General features: G+C 41.3%; 1 protein-coding gene across 1 annotated transcript in view; it reads left to right on the top strand.

The window, feature by feature from the left end:
- LOC138284183 (aminopeptidase Ey-like) overlaps positions 1 to 22937 on the top strand; it is a 432258-nt gene extending 409321 nt beyond the window's left edge. The window contains exon 20 of the mRNA XM_069222681.1: positions 22392 to 22937. Within this exon, the coding sequence (XP_069078782.1) occupies positions 22392 to 22553 (162 nt within the window). The 3' untranslated portion in view covers positions 22554 to 22937. The remainder of the gene's footprint in view (positions 1 to 22391) is intronic.
- The last annotated feature ends 836 nt before the right edge of the window (positions 22938 to 23773 follow it).

The following is a 23773-nucleotide window of genomic DNA, read 5'->3' on the forward strand; positions in this document are numbered from 1 at the left end:
CTGACTATGCAGGCAGGAGAACTGGTTTTGTGTGTCATCCTTTCCAAGTACCCATCTATGCTGCTCTGTAGACACATCCTTTGCGTAGGTTGATTATCCTCACAGCTGGGTAGTCTCCAGCCTGGAGCACCTGCAACAGAAGCACAAAGAGGTGTGTACTATCTCCAGCAGGCTATGAAAAGTCACAATGACAGTGATCAGGAAAGAGACAAAAGGGTGGTTTTACCTAAATACCTTTCTCACTCTGGACAAAAGACTGCAGCCCCCTTCAACCACACCATCTACCAATTGGCAGGACCAAATCAATTTTCAATAGGTGCCTTGTCTCTTTTGAAGCAACTTCACTGTCTAGGTTTCCTCCCTCCTGCATCCTGATCCACGTTCACTATTTGGCAAAACAACACCCTCAACTTGTGCACAGAGGCTGGCCCGAGATGTTCCAAATGGAACCCACAGACCATCATCACTATACATCACTTATACATGCAATGCATATAGTACAATAGCCCCATACTCAAAAGAACAACATATACTTGGATGGGATTAGGTGACAAAACAGTATAAATCTGACACATTTACAGAATAGTGAGGGAAGATCTTTAAATGATAACTTTTCCTTTTTTTCCACCAACTATCTGTGCAGTGTACAGACCCTGTACTAAGATTGGGATGCTTTCAATTATATTTAAATGAACTGTCCTATGCTTGGCACACAACAGGCTAGGGCTCTTAATGCTTAAACGATGTGTACACTCGGAATCATGTTTCAGCTTACTTCCCCCTGCCAGAAAGCACTATGCATAATTTTGTTTCTTTCTACAACTTACATTCCCAATTGCTTGCTATCTCAGGTAGTCTTCTCCCACTATGCTCCTAAAACCAGACATTAATAATAGACCTTGACATACTTTCTCTTTTCAGTGACCTTCTTCTTACCTTCAGTTCTCTGCATGCCTTCTGTTTCTATGAATATATACTTCTCTCATTCTCATGCTCGCCCGCCTCAATCCTTCTAATTGTAATTCTGCACATGTCTGATAACTCATTGCAAAGATCATAACCTCTCCTCTTTAAAATCCTATCTATGTCATTTACCATTACTTAATCACTACCATCATATCTATTTTACCAACCATTCATCTGAAACCACATAGTCCCCACTAATAATCACATGTACCTGCTATTAATACATCACAATGTAACTGGAGTAAATGCATGCAGTTTTTTCTTGATAACACATGACTGTGAGACTAGACAGCTTTAGGGTGGTCATCCCCCAAACATTTGCCTGTCTCACTCCACTTTTATGCCACTGTTTTTGCTGGTTTTAGGACTCTGCACACTTTACCACTGCTAACATGGTGACATTGGTTCATACCCAATTGGCATATCTTATTTACTTATAAATCCCTAGTAAGGTGCACTATCTGTACCAATTTAATGCTACTAGTGGGCCTGCAGTGCTGATTTTGCCACCGACATAAGTAGCCCCTTAATCATGTCTCAGGTCTGACATTTCAAGGCCTGTGGGTGCAGTTTCACTGCCACTTTGACTTGGCATTTAACAATACTTGCCAAGCCGTAAACTCCCCTTTTTCTACATAGAAGTCACCTCTAAGGTAGGCCATAGGTAACCCCTAGGGCAGGATGCGAGGTAGGTAAAATTCAGGACATGTACAAATGTGCTTTATCTGTCCTGGTAGTGAAAAACCTCTAAATTTGTTTTCCACTACTGTGAGGTATGCTCCCTTCATAGGCTAGCATTAGGTTTGCCCTTCCATACTTTTTGAATGGTAGATCCGGATCTGAAAGGAGTAACCAAGTCATATTTAGCATGGCCAGAATGGTAATAGAAAGTCCTGCTTATTGGTGAGGTTGGAGTTTATATTACTATTTTAGAAATGCCACTTTTAGAAAGTGAGCATTTCTCTGCACTTAAAAATCATCTGTGCCTTACTGTCTGTCTCCAATTAACATCTGGGCTGCGCTGGTTGACAGCTCCCTGGTGCATTTCACCCAGACAACTACAAACGCAGGACACTCAGTCAACCCTGCACTCATTTGCATATTGAATGGGTTTTCCTGGGCTGGAAGGGTGGAGGGCCTGACACTTACATTTGAAAGGACACTGGCCTGCCTTCACACAATGGACTGCCAAACCCCCTACTGGGAACCTGCCAGATACGACTGAACTGAAAGGGGAACTTGTGCACTTCAAAACCACTCCTTGAAGTCTCCCCCACTTCAAAGGCATTTTTGAGTATATAAACAGGGTGTCCGACCCCACCAACTCAGACTCTTCTGGCTCTACACCTGCACGCTGTCAAGCGGTCTCCGTGAGTGATATTATTGACACATCCCAGGTACTGTGTATAACAAAGATACAACTGTTCATTTCTAAGGATTAAGACTCTTTTAAACCTTTTAAAATTGATATTTCAACTTTTGATTATTGAATCTTTGTTGTTTTGACCTTATGTTATTCAGATAAATATTATCCATTTTTCTAAACCTGCATGATGTTTTCTATGGTGTTTTCACTGTGTTACTGTATGATTTATTTCACACATTCTTTACACATTGCCTTCTGCCTGACTGACTGCTCAGTGACAAGCTACCAGAGGGTGGGCACAGGATAATTTGGATTGTGTGTGACTTACCCTGACTAGGATTGTGGTCCCTACTTGGACAAAGGTGTATACCTCTGCCAACTATACACCCCATTTCTAACAATGACTAATCAAAATAGCCAACAATAACACTAGATTACCACTAACCATGGGTTGCGTAGTAGTGTGCTACTCACCGTAAAGCACTTTAATGCTTCATAACGAGTGGCAAGCTTTTAATAAATCCAATTACAATTGCAACTATTATGATTTTGGATATGTGCCAAAGTGCAATTAGTGAAATTTCAAAAAGAGGCAATATATTTGCTTGATTCGACTGTATTTTATTTTCAGTAAATGTTTATTGGCATTTTTTGTGAGTGTGTGTATATATATATATATATATATATATACCCACACACATACATATATATATAAATATATATCTATCAGGTAACAGTTTGTCAAAATCAATCAATAAATCAAGGATTTGTAAAGCACACTAATCAGGGTATCAAGGCACCAGAGCTGCATTGGTTAGCGGAATAGCCATGTCTTAAGATCCCTTCTGAATTCCTTGGTGGGGAGGCTGTTCCAGGACTTGGAAGTTAGGAATGTGAAGAGCGATCTCCGTAGATGATGTGTTAAACTCTTGGGGTAGGCACGAGCAATGCAGAGCAAAGGATTCTGGGGGGGCGGAATTCATGAGATGGTTGAGGCATGCAGGTCCGATTTTGTGGAGGGCCTTGTATGCGAGCATCAATACCTTGAATTGAGAGTACTTGTGTACGGGGAGCCAGTGGAGGTTTCTAAGATGTGGAGTGATGCGTGTCCTTTTCATGAGGTCTAGGATGAGTCTGGCAGCTGAGTTCTGGATGATTTGTAGTTCTCAAGTTAACATGTTGGTGAGTCCATTTTAGGGTGCATTGCCACAGTGAAGCTGGCTGTCTATGAGGGCTTGGGTGATGATGCATCTGGATTGAGGCAGAAGCCATTTGAAAAACTTGAGGAGCATATGGAGGGTGAGGAAGGAGGTGGAGGTGACCGCATTGACGTGGCGCTTCACATTGAGTTTTTGTCTATGATGATTCCTAGTTTCTGACCTGGTTGGGGGATAGAGGGATGGTCCTAACTTGGCGCTCTCCAAGACAAGACTGGGGGCCTTGGTGTTGCTGAACAGTAGTACTTCCATCTTCTTGGTGTTTAGCTTGAGGCATCTATCCCTCTTCCATTATGTGGTCCTGTCCATGCAGTTGTGGAAGTTGGTTTTAGCCATGGATGCGTCCTTCCAGCGAGAGTGAGAGGATGAGCTGCATGTTGAGTCCATGATTCTGGACGATGTCGGCCAGGGGGGTCATGCATGTGTTGAAGAGGATGCGGCTGGACAATATCTTTGGGTGTTGAGGTGAAGGGCAGGTGCTGGACTGAGTTCTACCTGAGAGAAAAGAGGCAATAATTTCAGTGCTTTCCCTTGAATTCCTGTCTGATAGAGCCTTGTGAGCAAAGTGTAGTGGGATACCGTATTGATGGCTGACAAGAGGTCGAGGAGAATGAGGGCAACCGAGTTGCCTAGCTCCAGAAGGAGTGCAATGTCATCTGTGTCTGCGATGAAGGCAGTTTCAGTGCTGTGGTTAGATCGGAAGCCAGATTGAGAGGAGGGTGCTATTTTCTAGGTAGGTGGTGAGCCATTGGTTTATTGATTTTTTGAGTACTTTTGCTGGGAATGGGAGCAAGGATATCAGACGGTAGTTCTTGAGTTTGTTGAGATCGGCCAATGATTTTATGAGCAGGGGTTTGTCTCTTGCGTGCTTCCAGTCTTCTGGGTAGGTGGCTGAGTTTATGGAAGAGTTGGGGATGTCAGTGAATTTGCTTGCGATGGTGTTGATGCTGCGGTTGAACATGTGGTGAGGGCAAGAGTCCGAGGGGGCTCTGGAGAGGATGAATCTCATGAGGTTTGCGGTGTCATTTGTAGAAATGTGTTTCCAGTTGGTGATGGCGCAGTTGGAGGCCGGTGTCGGGGGGCTATGGGGCCTGTTGGAGTCAGATGGGGTGAGCAGATTGATGGTGTCAGTGGCGGAGAGTTGGAGAGCAAGGATTTTTAGATGGTGGCTATTTTGTTGTGAAAGAAGTGGGCAAGGGAGTTGCAGAGCTCCTGTGTAGGGGTGGTGCAGTTTGCTGAAGCAGCTGTGTTCGACAATCTTTAAAATCCCCATGCTGTGTTTGGAGCAGGTTTGAATTCGGGTGGCTAGAACTTATTTCCTGGCATTATTGATGTGTGTGTGGTAAAGGTTGAGTTTATTCCTAAAAGCTGATCAGTCTGTGTGGTTCTTTGAGGAGTGCCATCTTCTTTCGAGTTGCTTGCTTGTATGGTTTGTCAGGGGCGACTTTGTCTGCACTGTTTACGATCCATGTGGAGAAATTTCTGACTACTTTGTATGTATCTGTGGGATGTCTGGGTGGTGACTGTTAAGGGTGTCACACCTTTGTGCTTCTAAAACCTTGCTCTAGCTACGATGGGTTGTGCGGGTTGGTCTGGCTGCTTTGAGGTGGGTTGGTGAGAAAGTGTAGTGGGTGATGGAGTGGTCGGTCCATGTGAGTGCCGAAGTGTGGATGAAGGAGACTCTGTTGCTGGTTGTGAAAACGGGGTCCAAAATGTGTCCTGCAGTGTGCGTGGGTTGGGTGACAATTTGGTTGAATCCAATTGTGCTGAAACTGTCTAGTAAATTGGCTGTATTAGTGTTGTTGGGGTCGTCAAGGTGAAAGTTCAAGTCTCAGAGGAAAATGTAGTGTTCAGTGTATGGCTTGTGTGGCAATCAGCTCAGTGATGGCTTCACAGAACTATTGAGGTTGTCCTGAGGCTCTTTATGTGAGGGTTCCTTTGATGGAGTGTAACATGGTTTTGACAACCCTGTTGAGGGATGTGGAAGCGGGCCTTTCTTATCGTACCCTGGGGGTACTGAAGAGAGAACCGAGGGCCGGACTCTCCTCGACAACCCAGAGATCCGGGTTACAGGAAACAAAAACGCGGAAGAAGAGCAGGGCGCTGAGGAGAGAGAGAGACGCAGAGGACAGAGATAACACGGAGGAGATGGAAAGCGTGGTGCAAAGTGGAGGAGGAGCACAGCTCACGAGAGTCACGGGACAGAGACGACTGGGACGAGTGCGGTGGAAGAAGCAGCCAAGGTGGAAGGGGAAAGTAAAGAGGCGGCTCAAGGCACAATAACCAGCCACATCCCTGGAGGGAAGTGTCTCATGCAGGTACGTGCCTGTGTACAAAATCCCACGGGATATTGGTGGTAAGGGGGAGGAGGAAAGGACAAAGTGGGTAATAAAACAAAAGGAAAGAGCAGACACACAACTGGAAGGAGGGGACTCCTGTACACTTGGGCTCCATTGTATCTCCAATACAAAGAAGACTTAATTGAAGTATGTATTTTCCTTTCTTTTCACAAAAGGTGTTCACCCTAGTTATTTTCCCTTAATATCTCTTTCCACACTGAAGACACCCACTCGCTATCGGTCCTTTCACAACTCCCCCCCTGTTGATAAATAGCTATAAAAGAGAGTAGCCCACTTACTTGTTCTCCTGGTTCTATTTTGTCCGCATGGTCCCGCCTGTTTTGGAGGTGCTTCGGGAGGCTCAAACCTTAAAAGAGGAGAGAAACAAAAGGACATCAAAACGGTGTTCAACGAGATGGGAGGGAGAAGGACTGGGACAGGAGCTTTAAAGAAAGAAATGGACTAAGATTACTACCTGTACACACAAAACAGAAAATAAAATTCACCCAGTATACAACTTGGCTAAGTTACTTTTGAACCTTCCACAAATTGTCATAAAGAACCCATCATATGGAGGTTTTTCCATCTGGGCAGGTCTGGAAGTGTTGGTGTTCTATGATTTGAGTGTCGTTCTCCTTAACGTGGAGCAACAGAGGTTGTCCTTGTGGATAATGGTGACTTCACCTCAGGCCCTTCCTATGCGATCTGCATGGATGATCTTGTATCCATCTGCACTTGTATCTGTCTGTACAACACTGCTGGAAATAGCCTTTTCTGCAAGGTCACACCCAGACTTTTTTTTTGTTGGTTTTAGGTCTCAGTGCACTTTTTTACTGCTGACCAATGCTAAAGTGCTTGTGCTCTGTGTCTGACACATGGTAACATTGGCTTCTTCTCCACAATTGACATATTTGGTTTGCTAGTAAGTCCCTAGTAAAGTGCACTGTGTGTGCCCAGGGCCTGTCAGTCAAATGCTACTAGTGGGCCTGCAGCACTGGTTTTACCACCCACTACAGTAGCCTTTCAAACATGTCTGAGGCTGCCATTGCAGAGTCTGTGTGTGCAGTTTAAACTGTCAGTTCGACCTGACAAGTGTACCAACTTGCCAGGCCCAAACCTTCCTTTTTATTATATGTAAGGCATCCCTAAGAGAGGCCCTGGTTAGCCCCCAACGGCAGGGTGCAGTTTATTTAAAATGTTGGTAATGTACTTTTAGGTTTAACATGTCCGGGTAGTGAAAAACTCTTAAATTTGTTTTTCACTCTTTCAAGGACTAACTCTCCCTTAGGCTAGTATGGGGATTGCCTTAAAACGTCCTTTATGGTGTAATTTCAAATTGGGAAAAGAAAGCAAAATGGAGTTTGGTGTCTCTTGACTCACAATTTGAAAACAGGTCTTTTGGTAAAGGTGGTTTTTAAATTGCTGCTCTGAAAATGCCACTTTTAGAAAGTTGGTGATTTCTTACTTTAACCGCTATGTGCCTTAGCCTGCCTCCAATCCACGTCTGGTCTGTGTGGTTTTAGGTGACAGCTACATCTGTGCATTCCATCCAGACAGCCATAAAATACAGAGCACTCCACTGCTTCTGCAATCCATCTGCATACCAGTTCAAAGGGTAGTGGCTTAACCCCACACAAAGGACTGATAGCCCCCACAGACCTCCTGGCAGACAGAACTAGGCTTATAGGGAACAGGGGCACTTAAGTCTCCCCTACTTCCAAGGCACATTTGGGTAGAATTACTGGGCCTCTGACACCCTATACTCAGGGCTGGATCTAACTGTCTACATCCTGCAGTTTAAAGTTTCTCCAAGGGCGAGACTCAGCTTGTCTCCTGTTTCTGAAGTTTCAGGGACAACAAAGACTTCACCTCCATCTTGCTACCAGCACCTGGACTCCTCTTCTGAAAGTCCTGCTCTGCCATGTGGTGCCAAATCCAGCCCTGGGCCCTTGGAGGTGAGTGTGGTGCTGCAACACAAGAACTGACACAATGATAACGGCGCGTCACTTAGAAGCGATGCATCCCTCTTCAAAAACTACACTTTTCCTGCTGCTGCATTGAAGCCATGGACACCGCTTGATGACTGTGGGATGCCACAACCCCTATCCTCTTCTAAGCACTACATTTTGATCTGACTTTTGAAAATTCATAACTTGACTTGAGTATGTTGGATTTTTGTTGTTCGGTCTTGTTTGACTCAGATAAATATTGGCTATTTTTCTAAACTGGTGAGGAGTCCTTTTGTGGTGTTTTGACTGTGTTACTGTGCGTGTGTGTACAAATGTACAAATACTTTACACATTCCTATTTAGTTTACCCTGGCCGCTCTGTGCCAAACTACCAGAGGGTGAGCACAGTTAAACCTTTAGTGTGTGTCTTACAAGCCCTGACTATGATTGTGGTCCCTAAATGGACAGAGTGCAAACCTCTGCCAACTAGAGACCCCGATTTCTAACAAACACTAATAAACGATTGACACTAAGAAGTAAATAAGGCAGGTAATATCAACACATTCCAGGGCACTGGAGAGGGGTGTTTAATGGGTTAAGCAAGAATGGGGAAGTATGTGCTCCAAAAGGGGATAGAGGAGGGGGGAGTAGACATGTAACTTAAGAAGTGAAATTGTAGCGGATCTGTGACAAATCACAAAGTTCAAGTTAAGGCCTTTGTCTTAGATTATTTAGTATTTCTCAGATATTCTGAGAAATATTAGGGTGGCCAGGGAGTTTGTACTAGTAATTGAGTATTTCTGAGATATAAACCAATACCCACCATGTGTGGAAATATATGTGGTTGGCAGATACCCAGTCTATAATGATAACTTGGAGCTTTATCATTAATAGAAGATGGTCCAGTGCAAGGGCTGTATCCGATCCGGATAAGTTGGTGCGGGCCACATGGGGTCATAAAATTATCAATAGGAAGTCTAAAAATAAATTTATGTTACATATATTGTTGATTGTAATCTTTTCCAAGAATGGTGTAGGCTATTTACATTTAAAGAATGCATGTTCTAAGTCCTTGAGAGCTCATTTACAAGTCATCATAGATTGGTGTCAACTGTTTTTAATTTAAATCACTTATTTCAGGTTCAATACATAGTTGCATTGCAAAGAGCTTGGCTTGTGTGAGTGATGTGATAATCTTATAGAACAGTGCTTGTGAACATATTTTTGTCCAAGTATCTGTTGGGTGTGGAGTCTGGAAGTAAGCAGTCCATTTAGATTAGATGAATGGTGGATATTTGCTGGTTCATTCACATAGACATTTATACATTTTTGAAGTCATGCAGCCGGCCGCTGTGAGCCATTACGGGGGAAGTGCTACCAAGATGGGGTTGTACAGGGTCGGTAGACTCTATTTTTGTAAAGGATACTAACAGCCAAATGTGGTTAGGGTGTCTTACATTTTGCAAATACTACTTGTTACATAATCTTGGGTTGTTAATTCTATATAAAATTTCCATTGTTTTCATTTTTGGTTTTGCAGCTGTTCAAGAAAGCAGCCCCCCTCCCCTGATGCATACATTGAAACAATGTCCGAAATTATTATCTTTACGAACAATTACACAAATAAAGATTTACATAACTATGTTATTTTTTATTTAATTATTTTGTAGCACTGCTCATCAAATGTCGAGCATCAGAGAGCCTTATATCACATGCACACATTATATAGAGACAGCGGTTTGCAGAATATAGAGATAATAGAAGGCAGAAATCAGGTTAGCATCAATTTAGCATCAATTATTATCAAAACTGGATTAGCATTAAATGATATGCAATGCAAGTCAAGCCAAAGTCATATACAACAGAGGATGAACCAAACATGGGGTTACCTCAAATAAGGAAAAGAGAATGACAAAGACATCCAATCATCTCTAAGAGGGACCTCTATAAAAGACTGCTCTCTAAAAGGTCTCTATCCTGTCCAAAACACAAGCAAACCTTACATTTAGCACATTCTTTACCAGTTCTCACATACACTGCCCAGCAGGGGTGGTTCCTCCAAGCGTCACCTCCCCTGCCAGAAGCTGCAGTTGCAAACCTTTTCCCAAAAAATTATAATAAACTGTGTCGGGGGTGACGAGCAGTGAGGGGGAAGTGCACAGCACTCCTCCTCAAAGTGCATGTGTGTTTGTCCAGCTGTCTCAGGCCGGCCAAACACACATGCGCAGAGCCTGCACAGGTTCCCAGTCTGCCTGGAAGCATCCTGGCTGGGCGCTCCGAACCAATCCAGATGCTGCTCTAAGCAGCGTCAGGAGTGGCGCAGGGCAGGCTGGGTGCCTGTGCCTGCAGAGGAGCAAGAGGAGTGGATGGAGCCCCTTTTGCATGCCGCGAGCCGCGACTGCTGCCCAGTCAGGCTAAAGCAAGGTGTTGCAATTTCATACTCTTTAGGTTCTCAAGGTTTCTCACAATGCAATCTCTCTGTGTCATTCAAACTTACACTATCAGGAAGAAGATAAAATACAATAAAATATGTATGTACGCTCTGCAGGTATCTCTTGGATGTGCTCTTCATTAAAACATTCCACAATGATTACAAAAATGAAAATATCGCTTCACATGCGAAAGAAGTTAAAAGAAGATCATGTTTAACAATTCAAACTCCAGTGTGCTGTAAAATAAAATATTAAGGTGTCACAAGCAAAGATAGCAACCAATATTAGCCATTTTAAAACACAAGCTATAGTCCATTCAAACCTCTCTACAATCATCGTTAGCGTCCATGTGTTAATGTAGTGTTAATGGAGAACCTTGAATATATTAAAAAAATAACCATCACACAGTTGAGGAGAAGCTGTAAAATTGAAGACCGAGTGGCAGAAATGTAAATAAGACGATCTGACATATCTGTTGGTTTGCCTATTTACAGTTCAGAGGCTTATTTGCTGAAGCAAACTGCACCTCAGAAGCACAGGCGAAGAGGCCAGGTCTGGGCTCCAATGATTGCGGATGTGTGAAAGACAATTTTCAGTTCATCCCTTTCATATATTCACAGTGCCCTAGACATATTGTTCAATCCACATCTGAGAGATAGCACTGCTCTATGAGCCAATGAAATCTGTTTAGCTCCACGCTTATGGCTAAGATTGCGATATTTGCCTTATGTTATCCTTAAACCTTGCCCTTGAATGTAGACTTTCACTCATAACCTCTACTGAAAATCTACTTGTGAGATGAAGAAATTTACAAGTGAAGATAGATGTTGTTATGTTGATATGTTATATAGTATATTTGTGATATAGTTTATTAGCGCTAGTGTTGTATTAGCGCGTGGTTAGGTATTTAGAATTGTTTTCGTTCGTGTGTAGTTGCGTGTGGGGATTCGAATTCGAGGTGGTTGGAGATCGGGAGGAGAGAAGGCAGAGAGAGACCTGCGAGAGACACACGCTTTTACCATGATCGCTTGTTAAGCCTTATTGTTTTTACAACTTGTAATAAAGAAGATTTTAACTTGAAGTCTCCGACTTAACAATTCTGGCGACGAGCTTAATTGTGGAACCTACTGTGGAAACGGAGTGCGAAGTGCCGGAAAGAGTTATTACTTTCGGTTTGGAAAACAAGGAGAAATCTTACACGACGATGGAATTTAGAAATATAAAACTGTAAGGCTTGACAAGACTAGTGATTTATTGAGGATCGTTTTGCAGGAAATAAACTGAAAGTATTGAAGGAACTTGCCGTTACAGAGATGGGCGATATTCAAGCTGTGCTCTCCGTTCCATTCCTCGAGAGTCTGATTTAGAGAAGTGATCGGACGTATTCACGTACATTAGAGGAGTGGACCTTGGCAAAACTTGTTTTTTGGAAAGGCATATCAGCTGGGAATCGGAACGTTATTTTGTGTGTTATTCACATGGAATAGGACAGAGGAATAGCGTGAGTGACATTTGAGGCGTAAAAGAATCAGCGTGCGTGTCATTGGAAATGTACAGAGGAACAGTACAGTAATTTACAGGCAATTCACAGATGAATTCTGGATAAAAGGACATATCCATTTGAAATGTGTATTTTCACTGATTGAATTCTTTTGCAACAGTTTTTGGAAACTAAGTGGAAGGAAGTTCATTATCTGGACAATTACATATGGTACAGCACAATTTTCTTAGAATAATTAATTTAAACATATATTTTGCATTACAAAATTTTTAATGGCCACACAACAATTTTCGCTTCAGCCCCCACAAGCATTCTGGCCAGCAGGGGGAAGTCCATGTATGAAATGGACAGAATGGAAATCGTACTTTATAAATTTCTTGGAGACTATTGATGAGGAAGGAAAAATGAGTCCGGAGAGAAAAAAAAAGATTTTCTTGCATTCTGTGGGACCAGAAGGACTAAAAGTATTTGAGTCTATGACGAAAACTAACAGCAACGAGGACACAAATGTATTTGAAAATGTTTTGAAAGAATTTGATAATTATTTCGCACCTAAAGTGTGTATAGGGATTTTAAGATATAAATTTTTTCAAAGGAAACAAGAGCATGGTGAGACTGTGGATGAGTATGTAGCTGCGCTTAGAGTTTTGGCAAATGATTGTAAATTTGATCATTTGCAAAACCAGTTAATTAGAGACCAAGTAGTAATGCATATCCGTGACCCTGCGATTCAAGAAAGATTGTGGATAAATGGAGATACTGAGCTGGATGATATTTTAGTGATTGTTAGAAAAGCTGAGTTATCTAGTCGAAGTGCGAAAGCAGTTAAAACAGAGCATTGTGATATTAATGAAGATACAGTAAACAAAGTAAAGCATAAAGGAATGGGCAGAACAAAGAATGAAAGTGGAAAGAATCAACAAGCAAATAAGTATAATGGTCAAAGGTGTTACCGTTGTGATAGCACTTCACATTTAGCTTCACACAAATATTGTCCTGCATTGAAGCAGAAGTGTGCGGCGTGTGGAGTTATAGGGCATTTTGCTAGGGTGTGTAAAAAGAAAAAGAAGAATGATAATGTGAAGTACGTAGATGGACTAAGTGACAATTCAAGTGAGGATGAGAGTAGGGTAAATAAAATTAAGCAGGACAGCAAGAGTATAAGTAAAGATCAAATGTTTGTATTTAATGTTCAGGAAGAGTCTGTCAGTAACAAGAAGAAACCAGTATGTTTAATGCACATAGGAGGGGTTGAGATTCAGGTTTATGTTGATTCAGGTTCGCCTTTTACCATCATTAATGAGGGAGTGTGGAAATCGAAGTTTATAGGAAAAATAGGTAGCAATTTACAAAAAGCAGATGTTAGTCCAGAAGGATTTTCTGGAGAGAAAATAGAGTTATTGGGTTTCAGAGAACTTACATTTGTTTTTAAAAACAGAAAATCTGTGGGAAAGTTATATGTAGCAAAGAAGGGACCTTCAGTTTTAGGTTGGAAAGATCAGGGTGATTTGCATATCACTCTTGATCCGAATAGTCCTGAACCAGTTATGGTTGTGGACGAGGGAGAATGCATTGCAAATGAAATGTTTAAGAATTTTCCTAAAGTTTTTAGTGGAAAAATTGGTGTTTTGGATGATTTTGAACATAGTATTGTTCTTAAAACTAATGCTAGTCCAAAGATACATAAGGTAAGGAACATTCCCATTTTAGTTAGGAGTGAAGTGGAGAGAGAATTGGATAAATTGGTAGAAGCCGAGATCATCGAACCAATTGAGTCTTCAGAATGGATTTCTCCTATAGTAGTTGCTAAACGTGCGAATGGAAAGATTCGGTTATGCATAGATTTGCGCCATCTGAACAAAAATATTGTAGTAGATAAATTTCCTCTGCCAAAAATTTCAGAGATGTTAACGTTAATCAAAGGAGCAAGATGGTTTTCCACTATAGATTTATCTGCTGCATATCACCAAATCAAATTAAGCGAAACCAGTAAGAAATATACTGCTTTTATTACTCCTGTGGGATGTTTTCAATATAAAAGATTACCGTTCGGTTTAGCTTCAGCAGCTGCTATATTCCAGAGGTTAATGCATCAGTTATTTGGGAGACATACTAATGTGAGATGTTTTCAAGATGATATTTTACTATTTGGCAAGGATAGGAAGGAACATGACGCAGTTTTGAGGGAGGTTTTAAGTATTTTGGAAAAAAAAGGTTTAACTGTGGAACATTCGAAGTGTAAGTTTGGGGTACAATCTGTAACTTATCTAGGACATGTGTTATGTGGGGACGGTGTAACCATGAAACCTAAGCTGGTGGATGCCATTATGGATTCACCACATCCTACGTGCAAAGAGGATATTAAGTCATTTTTAGGAATGGTTGAGTTCTATGCAAAATTTGTGAAGGGATTTTCTAGCATGGTATACAATATCAGACAATTGCTGAAAAACCATGTAAAATTTGGTTGGTCTAGAGATTGTGAAATGGAGTTTAATAATGTAAAGAGAGCAATTGCACAGGCCCCTATTTTGAGTAGCTTTGATCCTGAACGTACGAATGTAGTAACTGTAGATGCCAGCAATAAAGGTTTAGGTGGTGTGTTAACACAAATCGATACTTCTGGAAAGGAAGTTATAATTGCTTTTGCATCTTGTGCGTTATCACCGAATGAAGAAAAGTTTTCGGTGATAGAGAAGGAGACACTTGCATGTATTTGGGCACTGGAGCATTATAGACAGTTTGTGTGGGGAAAGGAATGTATATTACGTACAGATCATAAGCCATTAGTGAAATTGTTGACCACTGAAGGAATGTGTAAAGCAACAGCGAGGATTGCTAGAATGTCTATGCGTTTGCAAGATTTTATTTATGTAATTGAATATGTTCCTGGGAAAAGTAATGTGCTGGCAGATTACTTGTCTAGAATGCCTACTGAGATTGTAGAATGTGATATTGGTGAAGGAGAAGAGTTACAAGTGGCATTAATTCATGATGACGATGGCATAAGTATAAAGGAGGAAGTGTGGAAGGAGGAATATTCTAAGGATAAGGATTTACAATCAGTGTCGGAATGTGTAATGAAAGGTTGGCCCAACAAGTCTAAAATGTCCAATATATTTAAACAGTTTTGGGAGGTGAGATGTGAACTTTCATTGGTTCATGGAACTATTTTTAGAGGTGATAGAGCTATACCACCTAAGACACTTAGAAATACAATTTTAAAATTATGTCATGAAACTCACTGTGGCATAGTTAAAACAAAACAGAGGGTGAAGAGATGGTATTGGTGGCCTGGAATTGATGTTCAAGCTGAAAGGGTGGTAAGGGAATGTGTCATTTGTGCCAATTCAGATAAGACTTTAAATACTTTAAAACCAAATATGTGTGAACCTATTATTCCGAGTAAGCCGTGGCACACTATTGCTATAGACATCATGGGTCCCATTGGGAATCCTGGAAGGTATATTATTGCCATGATTGATATTTTTTCAAGGTGGCCAGTTGTGAAAATTGTGGACAAGGTGGACTCTTTGGAGGTTTTAACATTTATGGACAATACCTTTGTGGAGGAGGGTTTACCTGTACAGATTATTAGTGACAATGGAGTGCAATTTACGTCCACTTTGACAAAAGAATATTTTGAAAGGATAGGAATTAAGCATAGAACTACATCTTTATACAATCCTAGTGGCAATGGAATGATCGAAAGGTTTAATAGGGTTATGAAGAATGTTATTCAGATTGCGTGTAGGAATGGGGACGATTGGTCGGTACAAATGTATAAAACGTTGTGGTCTTATAGGACATGTTATCATGAAGCCTTGGGTTTATCTCCTTTTGAATTAATGAGAGGAAGGGTACCAAGGACTAAGTGCAACCCAGAGTGGTTGTTGGAAGTCGATGAATGTAGGGTGCCTTTTGGAAGTGTGAGAGATCAAATTATGAGGAAACATATGGCTTATAAACAGACTTTTGACAAGAGTAGAGGTTCAAAAAGAGAGGTGGAAATTTGTGAAGGGAATTGGGTTAAGGTGAAGAAACCGTGGAGAGTAAGGAAGGGTGAGAGTCAATATTCAGAACCTATTCAAGTAAGCAAAGTTTTGCGTAATGCAGTCCTTCTGAGTGATGGCAAGGTATGGAACCTTAAAAGGATTGCTGTGTTTAAGGGTCAGCCAACGAATAGAATGAATGTAAGTGATTCTCTAGATGAGATTGGGGTAGATAAAAATAATAAAATGAATGTCAATTTGGGAAAAGAGATGTGTTTGAGTGACAATGTTGAGAAAGATATGTATAGAAGGAATTCGGAGCAAGTTTTGGAAGAAGGAGCTCCGGAAGGTGATTCGGATTGTATTACTAGTGACGTGGAGGAGTGTGCTAAATCTATGGAAATAGGCAGTACTTCCAATGATAGTAACAATGAAGAAACAACAAGTAATGGTAAAAGGATTGTTTACAAACCGAAATGGTTAAATGATTATATTGTGTAATAATATAATTATGTTCTTTTTACTGTGTGTACTTTTGTTTTTTTTGTTTAAAGGAAGGAGATGTGTTATGTTGATATGTTATATAGTATATATGTGATATAGTTTATTAGCGCTAGTGTTGTATTAGCGCGTGGTTAGGTATTTAGAATTGTTTTCGTTCGTGTGTAGTTGCGTGTGGGGATTCGAATTCGAGGTGGTTGGAGATCGGGAGGAGAGAAGGCAGAGAGAGACCTGCGAGAGACACACGCTTTTACCATGATCGCTTGTTAAGCCTTATTGTTTTTACAACTTGTAATAAAGAAGATTTTAACTTGAAGTCTCCGACTTAACAGATGTTAAGGTAAATATCAGGCCATGTGAAACTGAATCTTCAGAACTGTCTTTATGCGGCTTTTGAAACATATTTAAGGAAAAGAGTGTTGTAAAATGCACAGTTTTGCCACTAGTTGCTCAAATTCAACTTTAAGAGCAGGAAAACAATCTTAAGGATGAGAACACTTGGCACATCATGAAATTAAAGCAATATTTACTATTTGCCTTTTAGAGCCAGAATCTCTTAGCCATATATTTCTCCATCACAGTGCTGCCAACAACATAGGAAACAGTATTACTAAACTTTAGAGGATACAGACTCAGGCCTACATTTAGCTATTGCTGAGCTCCCACGCAGTTAAATCAATCTAGCCTGTAGGAGAAAACACTGTTTTTTGAGACGGAAACTAAAGCTTTTCCCTGGAAGCCTGACATAAGCAACTATTCTGTCCTCTAAGAAATTCAAGACATTTATTTTGGGGTTTTGTAAAACACTACTGTTTGCCAATAGGTTACTTTAGAGCACTAGCACTGGTTGTACATATGAATGGAAGATAGATGAAGGAATGAGTGATGAAGTCTGATCATGTTGCTGAATCCAGTGTTCTTACTTCACAGCCACTTTAGCCATGCAATGATGAGTTAAAGGAAAGTGTAAACAGTTCAGTTCTCAAAGCTTTCCAAAATCACACGTGGTTGCATTCAAATCTTTGGTTAAGGCTACCAGCCCTGCGCATTCTTGATCCTTGGGCACTTAAGGATTTGCCTCCATGTTTCATTTTCTTGTCAGTTGATCAAACATGGAGATGCCAAACAGAGGATTCTGGACAATGCATTGTGAGGTGCCAGTGTCAGCAGATGTCCTGAGACTTTGTCTACATATATTTTCTGGATGGTGTAAGACATCTTGAATTTTATTCTTCATTGAAGGGATTTCAATGCAGATATGTGGTTGTGCTTGTGGAGGTTAGGGACAATAAGGCAGCTTGGTTCTGTAGCCTTTGTAACCTTTGTGCATTTTGCAGCACATATAGAAAGAGCAAATCGCCATTTTAAATTGTTTTTGTGCAGGAAGGTGTTCCTTCCTGCACAAAAATATCCCCCCCTTAATGCAGTCATCCTTGCACTACAGTGCAAGGGGGGGTACGTTAGCGCACTGCAGCAAATTTAGCACTGCTGCAGAGGGAAACACAGGGGTGTGCCATATTAAATTATCCCTGAGTTGTGAAAATGACAGTGCACGACGCTGCCGAATTCGGTGCAGCGCTGTGCACTGTCATTTTCTATTAAATCTGGCCTTAACTGGGTTATTTTCATCTTGAAGTGGTATTCAAGAAGTTTCAGTAGTTTTATCACATTTGGTAAAAAAAAACATTTTTCTAATAAAATGCTACCTAAGTAAGCTTTTATGGCTCAAACTATTATTACAAGCATCATTCAACATCAGTACAATCAAATCCAAAGCAGCACGAAAAAGCCTTTGAAAGTAGGTGCAAAATGTAAAAATATCTATACACATGTTCCAGGAATATTCTTCTATATTAATACTTTTTATGCCAAAATAAACAAAACACAACTTACAGAAAAATGTTCCAAGTGTAAATCAAGGTAATCATTTGCTAGCGATAGGACCAAAATGAGAAGTTTTTGAATGCCATTTTTCCTGGAAATTCCCTAAATATGGGCAGTTCTATCAAACCAGCTAGTTTTATTTAACACCGACTGACTGAAAGAAATACATAAATAAGACTCACATGGTTTCCTATAAGATAGGAAACAACATAGTCTGACATAGAAGAAGATGCAAAAAAGTCAGCATTTAACAAATAATGAGCAGAATTGGTAAGCGTTTATCATGATGGAAAAAAGTTTTTGAATTTGGAAAGTGGACCAAATAAGTGTGATACAAGTCTCGGTGGATTTATCTAATCTGTTGCTAAATGTTGCTGTGTTAAAGGTTTTAAAAGTAGGTGTAAGAAAATGTACTGTTGGCTGACTGAGGTGTGAGCCCTGGTCAAGCAGCAGCCACAATCCTTGTGGGGGTAAGGCACAAGCAAGCCGCAAGTTAACTTGTGCCCAAACCTCTGTTAGCTTGCCACAAAGCAGCCAGGCTTAACTTAGGGACAAAGAGTAAGTATTTGTGCAAACAGTAAAACAGTGAAAACACCACAAAAAAAATTACCACACCAAGTTAGAGGAATAGATCTTAAGTGAATAAATAAAACGATCATAATGACAAAAATCCACTTGGTAGAACGGGAGGTATTCAAATTTCAAAGGTTTTAGTAAAAATAGCACCAAAAGGTGTAAAACACTAACTGTGGGCATCTTGTAGCGCTGGACTAGGACAAAGTCACAAGTTCTGGCCAACCGCCATTGAGGTCCTGTTGCATCATCATTGAAGAGTCTGTTGATGAAGGCTCACAATGTGAAGTCCAGAATCGCCAATGCATTGCGCAGTTAGGGTGATGAGTCTGTTCTGAGGAGCTGAGAGGCTGCGTTGTAGAGACCAGCATCATTGTCGCCGCTGCTGTAGATGAGAGGTCGGGGGCCTGTGCCGGGGATGCATCCTGCAGCTGTGGTTCTGAATGCGATGCAGGCTGTGGTAGCGATGTATGTCTTTGGGACAGGCCCAATCCATGCAGCAGCGGAGTTGCAACAGTTCTGGTTAGGATTGCGCTACACAGCAGAGGAAATACATTGGTTCTGCTGGATCTACAGAGGCTAGTAAAGCATCTTATGTCCACTACCATGGGTCCAGGACTGGGATGGCACCCCTTGGCAGGGTAGACTCACAGATAGCAGAGATCAGGTGCAAGCTTGTTTGAGCCTTCTCTCACTGAGGCTCAAGTCAGGAGCAGGTGGAAGCTTGTTGGAACCTTCTGTCACTGAGGCTCAAGTCAGGAGCCCAGCTAACTTGCCCTGGGAGTTACTCTGGAGTTTCGGGTTCAAAGGGTGTAAGTCCAGTCTTTCTCACCCAGACAGAAGGGCAGCAGATCAGCACAGCAAAGCATGAGTCCAGCATAGGGCAGTCCAGCAGTGGCAGTCCTTCAGGAGCACAGCAGTCATTCTCCATGGCAGAGTATCCACAGGTCTAGCATTTGTACTGAAGTGGTAGTGACTGAGGTCCTTCTTTTATACACAGTTGTGCCTTTAAAGTGGGGAGAAGCTTCTAGATGCATGACTTTGAGGTGCACAGATGTCCTGCATTTCTGGCCCTGGCTACAGACTAACTGCAGTGTGTATGCAGCCATTTGTGTGGAGGCCAGACACAGTTTATTCAGGTGTAAGTGAGGCTGGGCCCAGCTCCCCCCTCCTATCCTGCCAGTGATGGTCTATCCAGTTGAGCGGAGCTCTCATTGTGTGTGGCTGTCTAGGAGTAATACACAAAACCCAACTGCCAACTACACACAGTCATGTGACCAGAGCCAGGCTACAGGCACCAAACGGTTAAAGCAAGAAAATGCCATTCTGACCCACTTTTAGAAATTTGGCAGTACTGCAATTTTAAATCTAACTTCACTATAAGTCACAAGTTTAAATTGTGATCCCAGAGACTCTAACCATGAACTGATTGATCTCTTCCCATTTGGAAGTTACACTTATAAAATGTAATAAGGTAACTACGATGCTATCCTACGGGTGGGATAGTTTTTGACTACCAGGACATGGAAAAATTTAAAAGTGCATGTCCTACTTTTTAAATATATTGCACCCTGCCTTCTGCATTGTTCAGGGCCTACCCTAGGGGTGGCCTACATGTATTAAAAAGGAAGGGTTGAGCCTGGCAAAAAGGTTTATTTTGTCACATCAAATCATCAGTTTAAAACTGCACACACAGACTCTGCAATGGCATGCTTGAGACATGTTGTAAAGGACTCCTTAAGTAGGTGGCGCTACCAGTGCTGCAGGTCCACTAGTAGCATTTAGTTTAGATGCCCTGGGCACAGATAGTGCACATTACTGGGGACTTGTAAGTAAATCAAATATGCTAGTTGGGTATTAGAAAATGTTCTCATGTTCTAAGCAGAAAGCACAAGCACCTTAGCACTGGTTAGCAGTGGTAAAGTGCACACAGTCCTAAGTCCAACCAAAACAGATTCAGCAGAAATAGGACGACTGAAAGCAATAAGTTGGGGGGTGACCCTACAGACAGGTCCAGGTCCAGCAGTACACCTATTCATGGTCTTGCTTAAAAAACTGTGTTTTTTACTGTTAGAATCTTAACATAATTTCCTACAATTGAACCTGTGTACAAATACATCCATGGCTGTTGTTCTGCCTGGTTCACTTAATCTCTTTATCATAGTCACCCAATCCAACTCTTTATCCAACTATGCTCAACCGACCTTTCACATGCCATGAATTAGATCATTCTTACTTTTAGCAACACTCTTCCAGAACATGCATAGTCTTGGTGTAAGAACACTTGACTCCATGAAAAATGTTAATATGTTGGGCCTGATTCACAAAGGTAGACTTTCATTTTTGTGCAAGTTTACTAATTTTTGGTACTCACAAACTAGGAGTTTAATTTTACTATTAGTTATTTTACAACTGTAGATACTATGCAATTGTGGCAGATTCTCTGCACATAAAAAGATAGACCTTTCTTATCTTTTTTTATGTGGAGTTTTCGGCCCGGACTTACTCCTTCCTCAGTGAATAAGATAAGAATCCAACATTGTACACTCCCACAGAGCGAGGGAGTAGCCAGAAAATTAAAATACCCCCCACACTTTGAACCAAAGCTCTTATGGCACCAGGCAAGCAAAGAAACTCATCAAGTCCCTCCCCAGAAGAGCTTGTTTGTTTGTTCCATCCAAGCATCCACCCTTTCATCTTTTCATCCTTCCATCCATCTGCTGATATCCACCATTTCACCTTTAACTCCTGCCACCCATTCAGTCTTTCATCCAACATTCAGTCTGTTACCATTCCGTCCATCCGCCCACCCATCCATATCCAAACCTATACATCTATCTTCAAACCAGTTCATCAAGCATATCCATCTTTTCTCTCATTCATCCATCCTTTCACTTATCCATCTCTCTTTCATCCATTCATCCATCCATCCTTTCAGTCATCCATCCATCCATCCTTTCACTCATCCATCCACCCTTTCTCTCAACTATGCACTGTTACCCTACATCCATCATCCATTCATCCATCTTCCCTTTTACTCATCCATCCATCCACCCTTTCACTCAGCCATCAACCCTTTCACTCATCCATTCATCCACTCATCCATCCATCCATTTAACCTTTCACTCATCCATCCTTTCATTCACTCAGCCATCCATTCACCCTTTCACTCATCCATCTGCCCATCCATCCTTTCACTCATCCATCCATCCATCCCCATCCATCTTTCCATTAACTCACTCACCTTTCCACACTTTAGTGTTAATTATGAGCCTGTGTGTGCCGAGTTGGAGACAGGAGAGGCCCATCAACCGCCCCATATCCACCACCCCGGCCAGTAGGTGCTAATGTGGTGGGTAGACAACGCCCCTGCCACAGAGGACCGAAAATATTTGAAGCATTATAGGCACACAAGATCACATGATGCAGTAGATGAGTGTATTAATAGCTAGAAGTAATCGAAAAGTATTTTTCCATTTGCGTCACGATACATTTTAACAGCATTGATGTATATATTTAGTTGTAAATGTATGTTTATATTTAGATGACTGTATTGTTCTAGACATGCCTCCAAAGGACAGCTCACACATTTAGCATAGAAGGGAGTGAGTATTTCCTGGGGTTCATTATTAAAAATGGAAGCTTCATTTGTTCTTTTCTCCTGGTTGCAGCTGGAGACTTTTAAGAAGGACAATGAACACGTTGGATTTGGGTCCGCTGCCAGAGAGCTTGAGCAGGCATTGGAGAAGACCAAAGCGAACATCAAATGGGTGCAGGAGAACAGGGAGCCTGTGAGGCTATGGTTTGAAGCACAATTTAGGTATTCTTCTTGACCAAATCCGTGAAATATTATTCCTAATCTCCTTTAGCTTTTCATAGATGCTGCTAAGGCTGAAATTATGAGGAGAAAGACAAATCGATCTGGCAAAGTAACGTAATAAAAGGCTAACATTAAGCAGTCACACGCGTAAGAGACCTTGAATTTAGTGGGCAGAAGGCACAATAAACAGAAATCTTAAAATTTTAATGCCCTTCACATAAATTGTGACGCGTAAAAGATGAGTTTTGCAAAATCAAAAATGTGTCCATAATATACAATGTTTTTAAATGCAGTTTATGCCTTTTGTTACTAAAAACTAACAGGCAAGTTGAATATGTAATGCCACTGTGTACGCCTTCACGTGCTTTGCCTCCTAGCAATTAAGAGTAAAATAAAAGTTGGCAAAGTTACATTGTCTGTTATTTTTATTATAAATGAAAATGTTTCTTCATACATTGCGAAAGTGTGGGTGTAGTTGCCTGGATGGTTGTGTCAATGAGATAAAGAATGAAGGGATGAACGAGTTAGTGACTAAACGAATTAATGAGTGATTAGTGAGTGACTAAGTTCATGGATGGATGGGTGAGTGGCTGAGTGCATGGATAGATGAATGGATGGCTGAGCAAATAAGTAGATGACTGTATGAATAACTTAGTGAACGGTTGGAAAGCTGGGGTAAGTTTATGGATTGATTCACCCATTGATGAATGAATGAGTTCATTAAAGGGTGAGTTGTCACTTGATGAGAGATACAACCGACAATATGCTATTCTATCATTTGACTGCTTGAGTGACAGATCAAGAAACCTGCAACCTAGGTCTATCAAATACTTCTTTGTCTCTGGGACACTTCCTTTTCCCCGCCAACCTGTCACTTGACAAATCAGTGCACTGTTGAAGCGGTTTCATATTTACCGGATACACCTGAAAAAAATGATTGTTCCAAGTTAGAAGTGGAAAAGTTATGTCTTTTGACATGAGCCTTCATAGCAGGCCTATTCCACCACCTGCATCGCCCTGCACAGAACCAGCCTCGGTGCAGTGGTTGTCCATTAAGTTAAAGAATTATGGTTGAAATGCTATTGCCTCCACAGCAATGTGCTCTTGACTTTAAAACATTATATAATGGTGACGATGATCGCTCTTTCGAATGTGTGTTTCTCATTAAATCATGCCAAAATAAAGGTTTCTAAGTCCAGGGTACAACGTTGTCTGGTCTGGTGCAAAGAGTTT

This window comes from Pleurodeles waltl, chromosome 3_1 (assembly GCF_031143425.1).
Source record: "Pleurodeles waltl isolate 20211129_DDA chromosome 3_1, aPleWal1.hap1.20221129, whole genome shotgun sequence".
Classification (NCBI taxonomy): Eukaryota; Metazoa; Chordata; class Amphibia; order Caudata; family Salamandridae; genus Pleurodeles; species Pleurodeles waltl.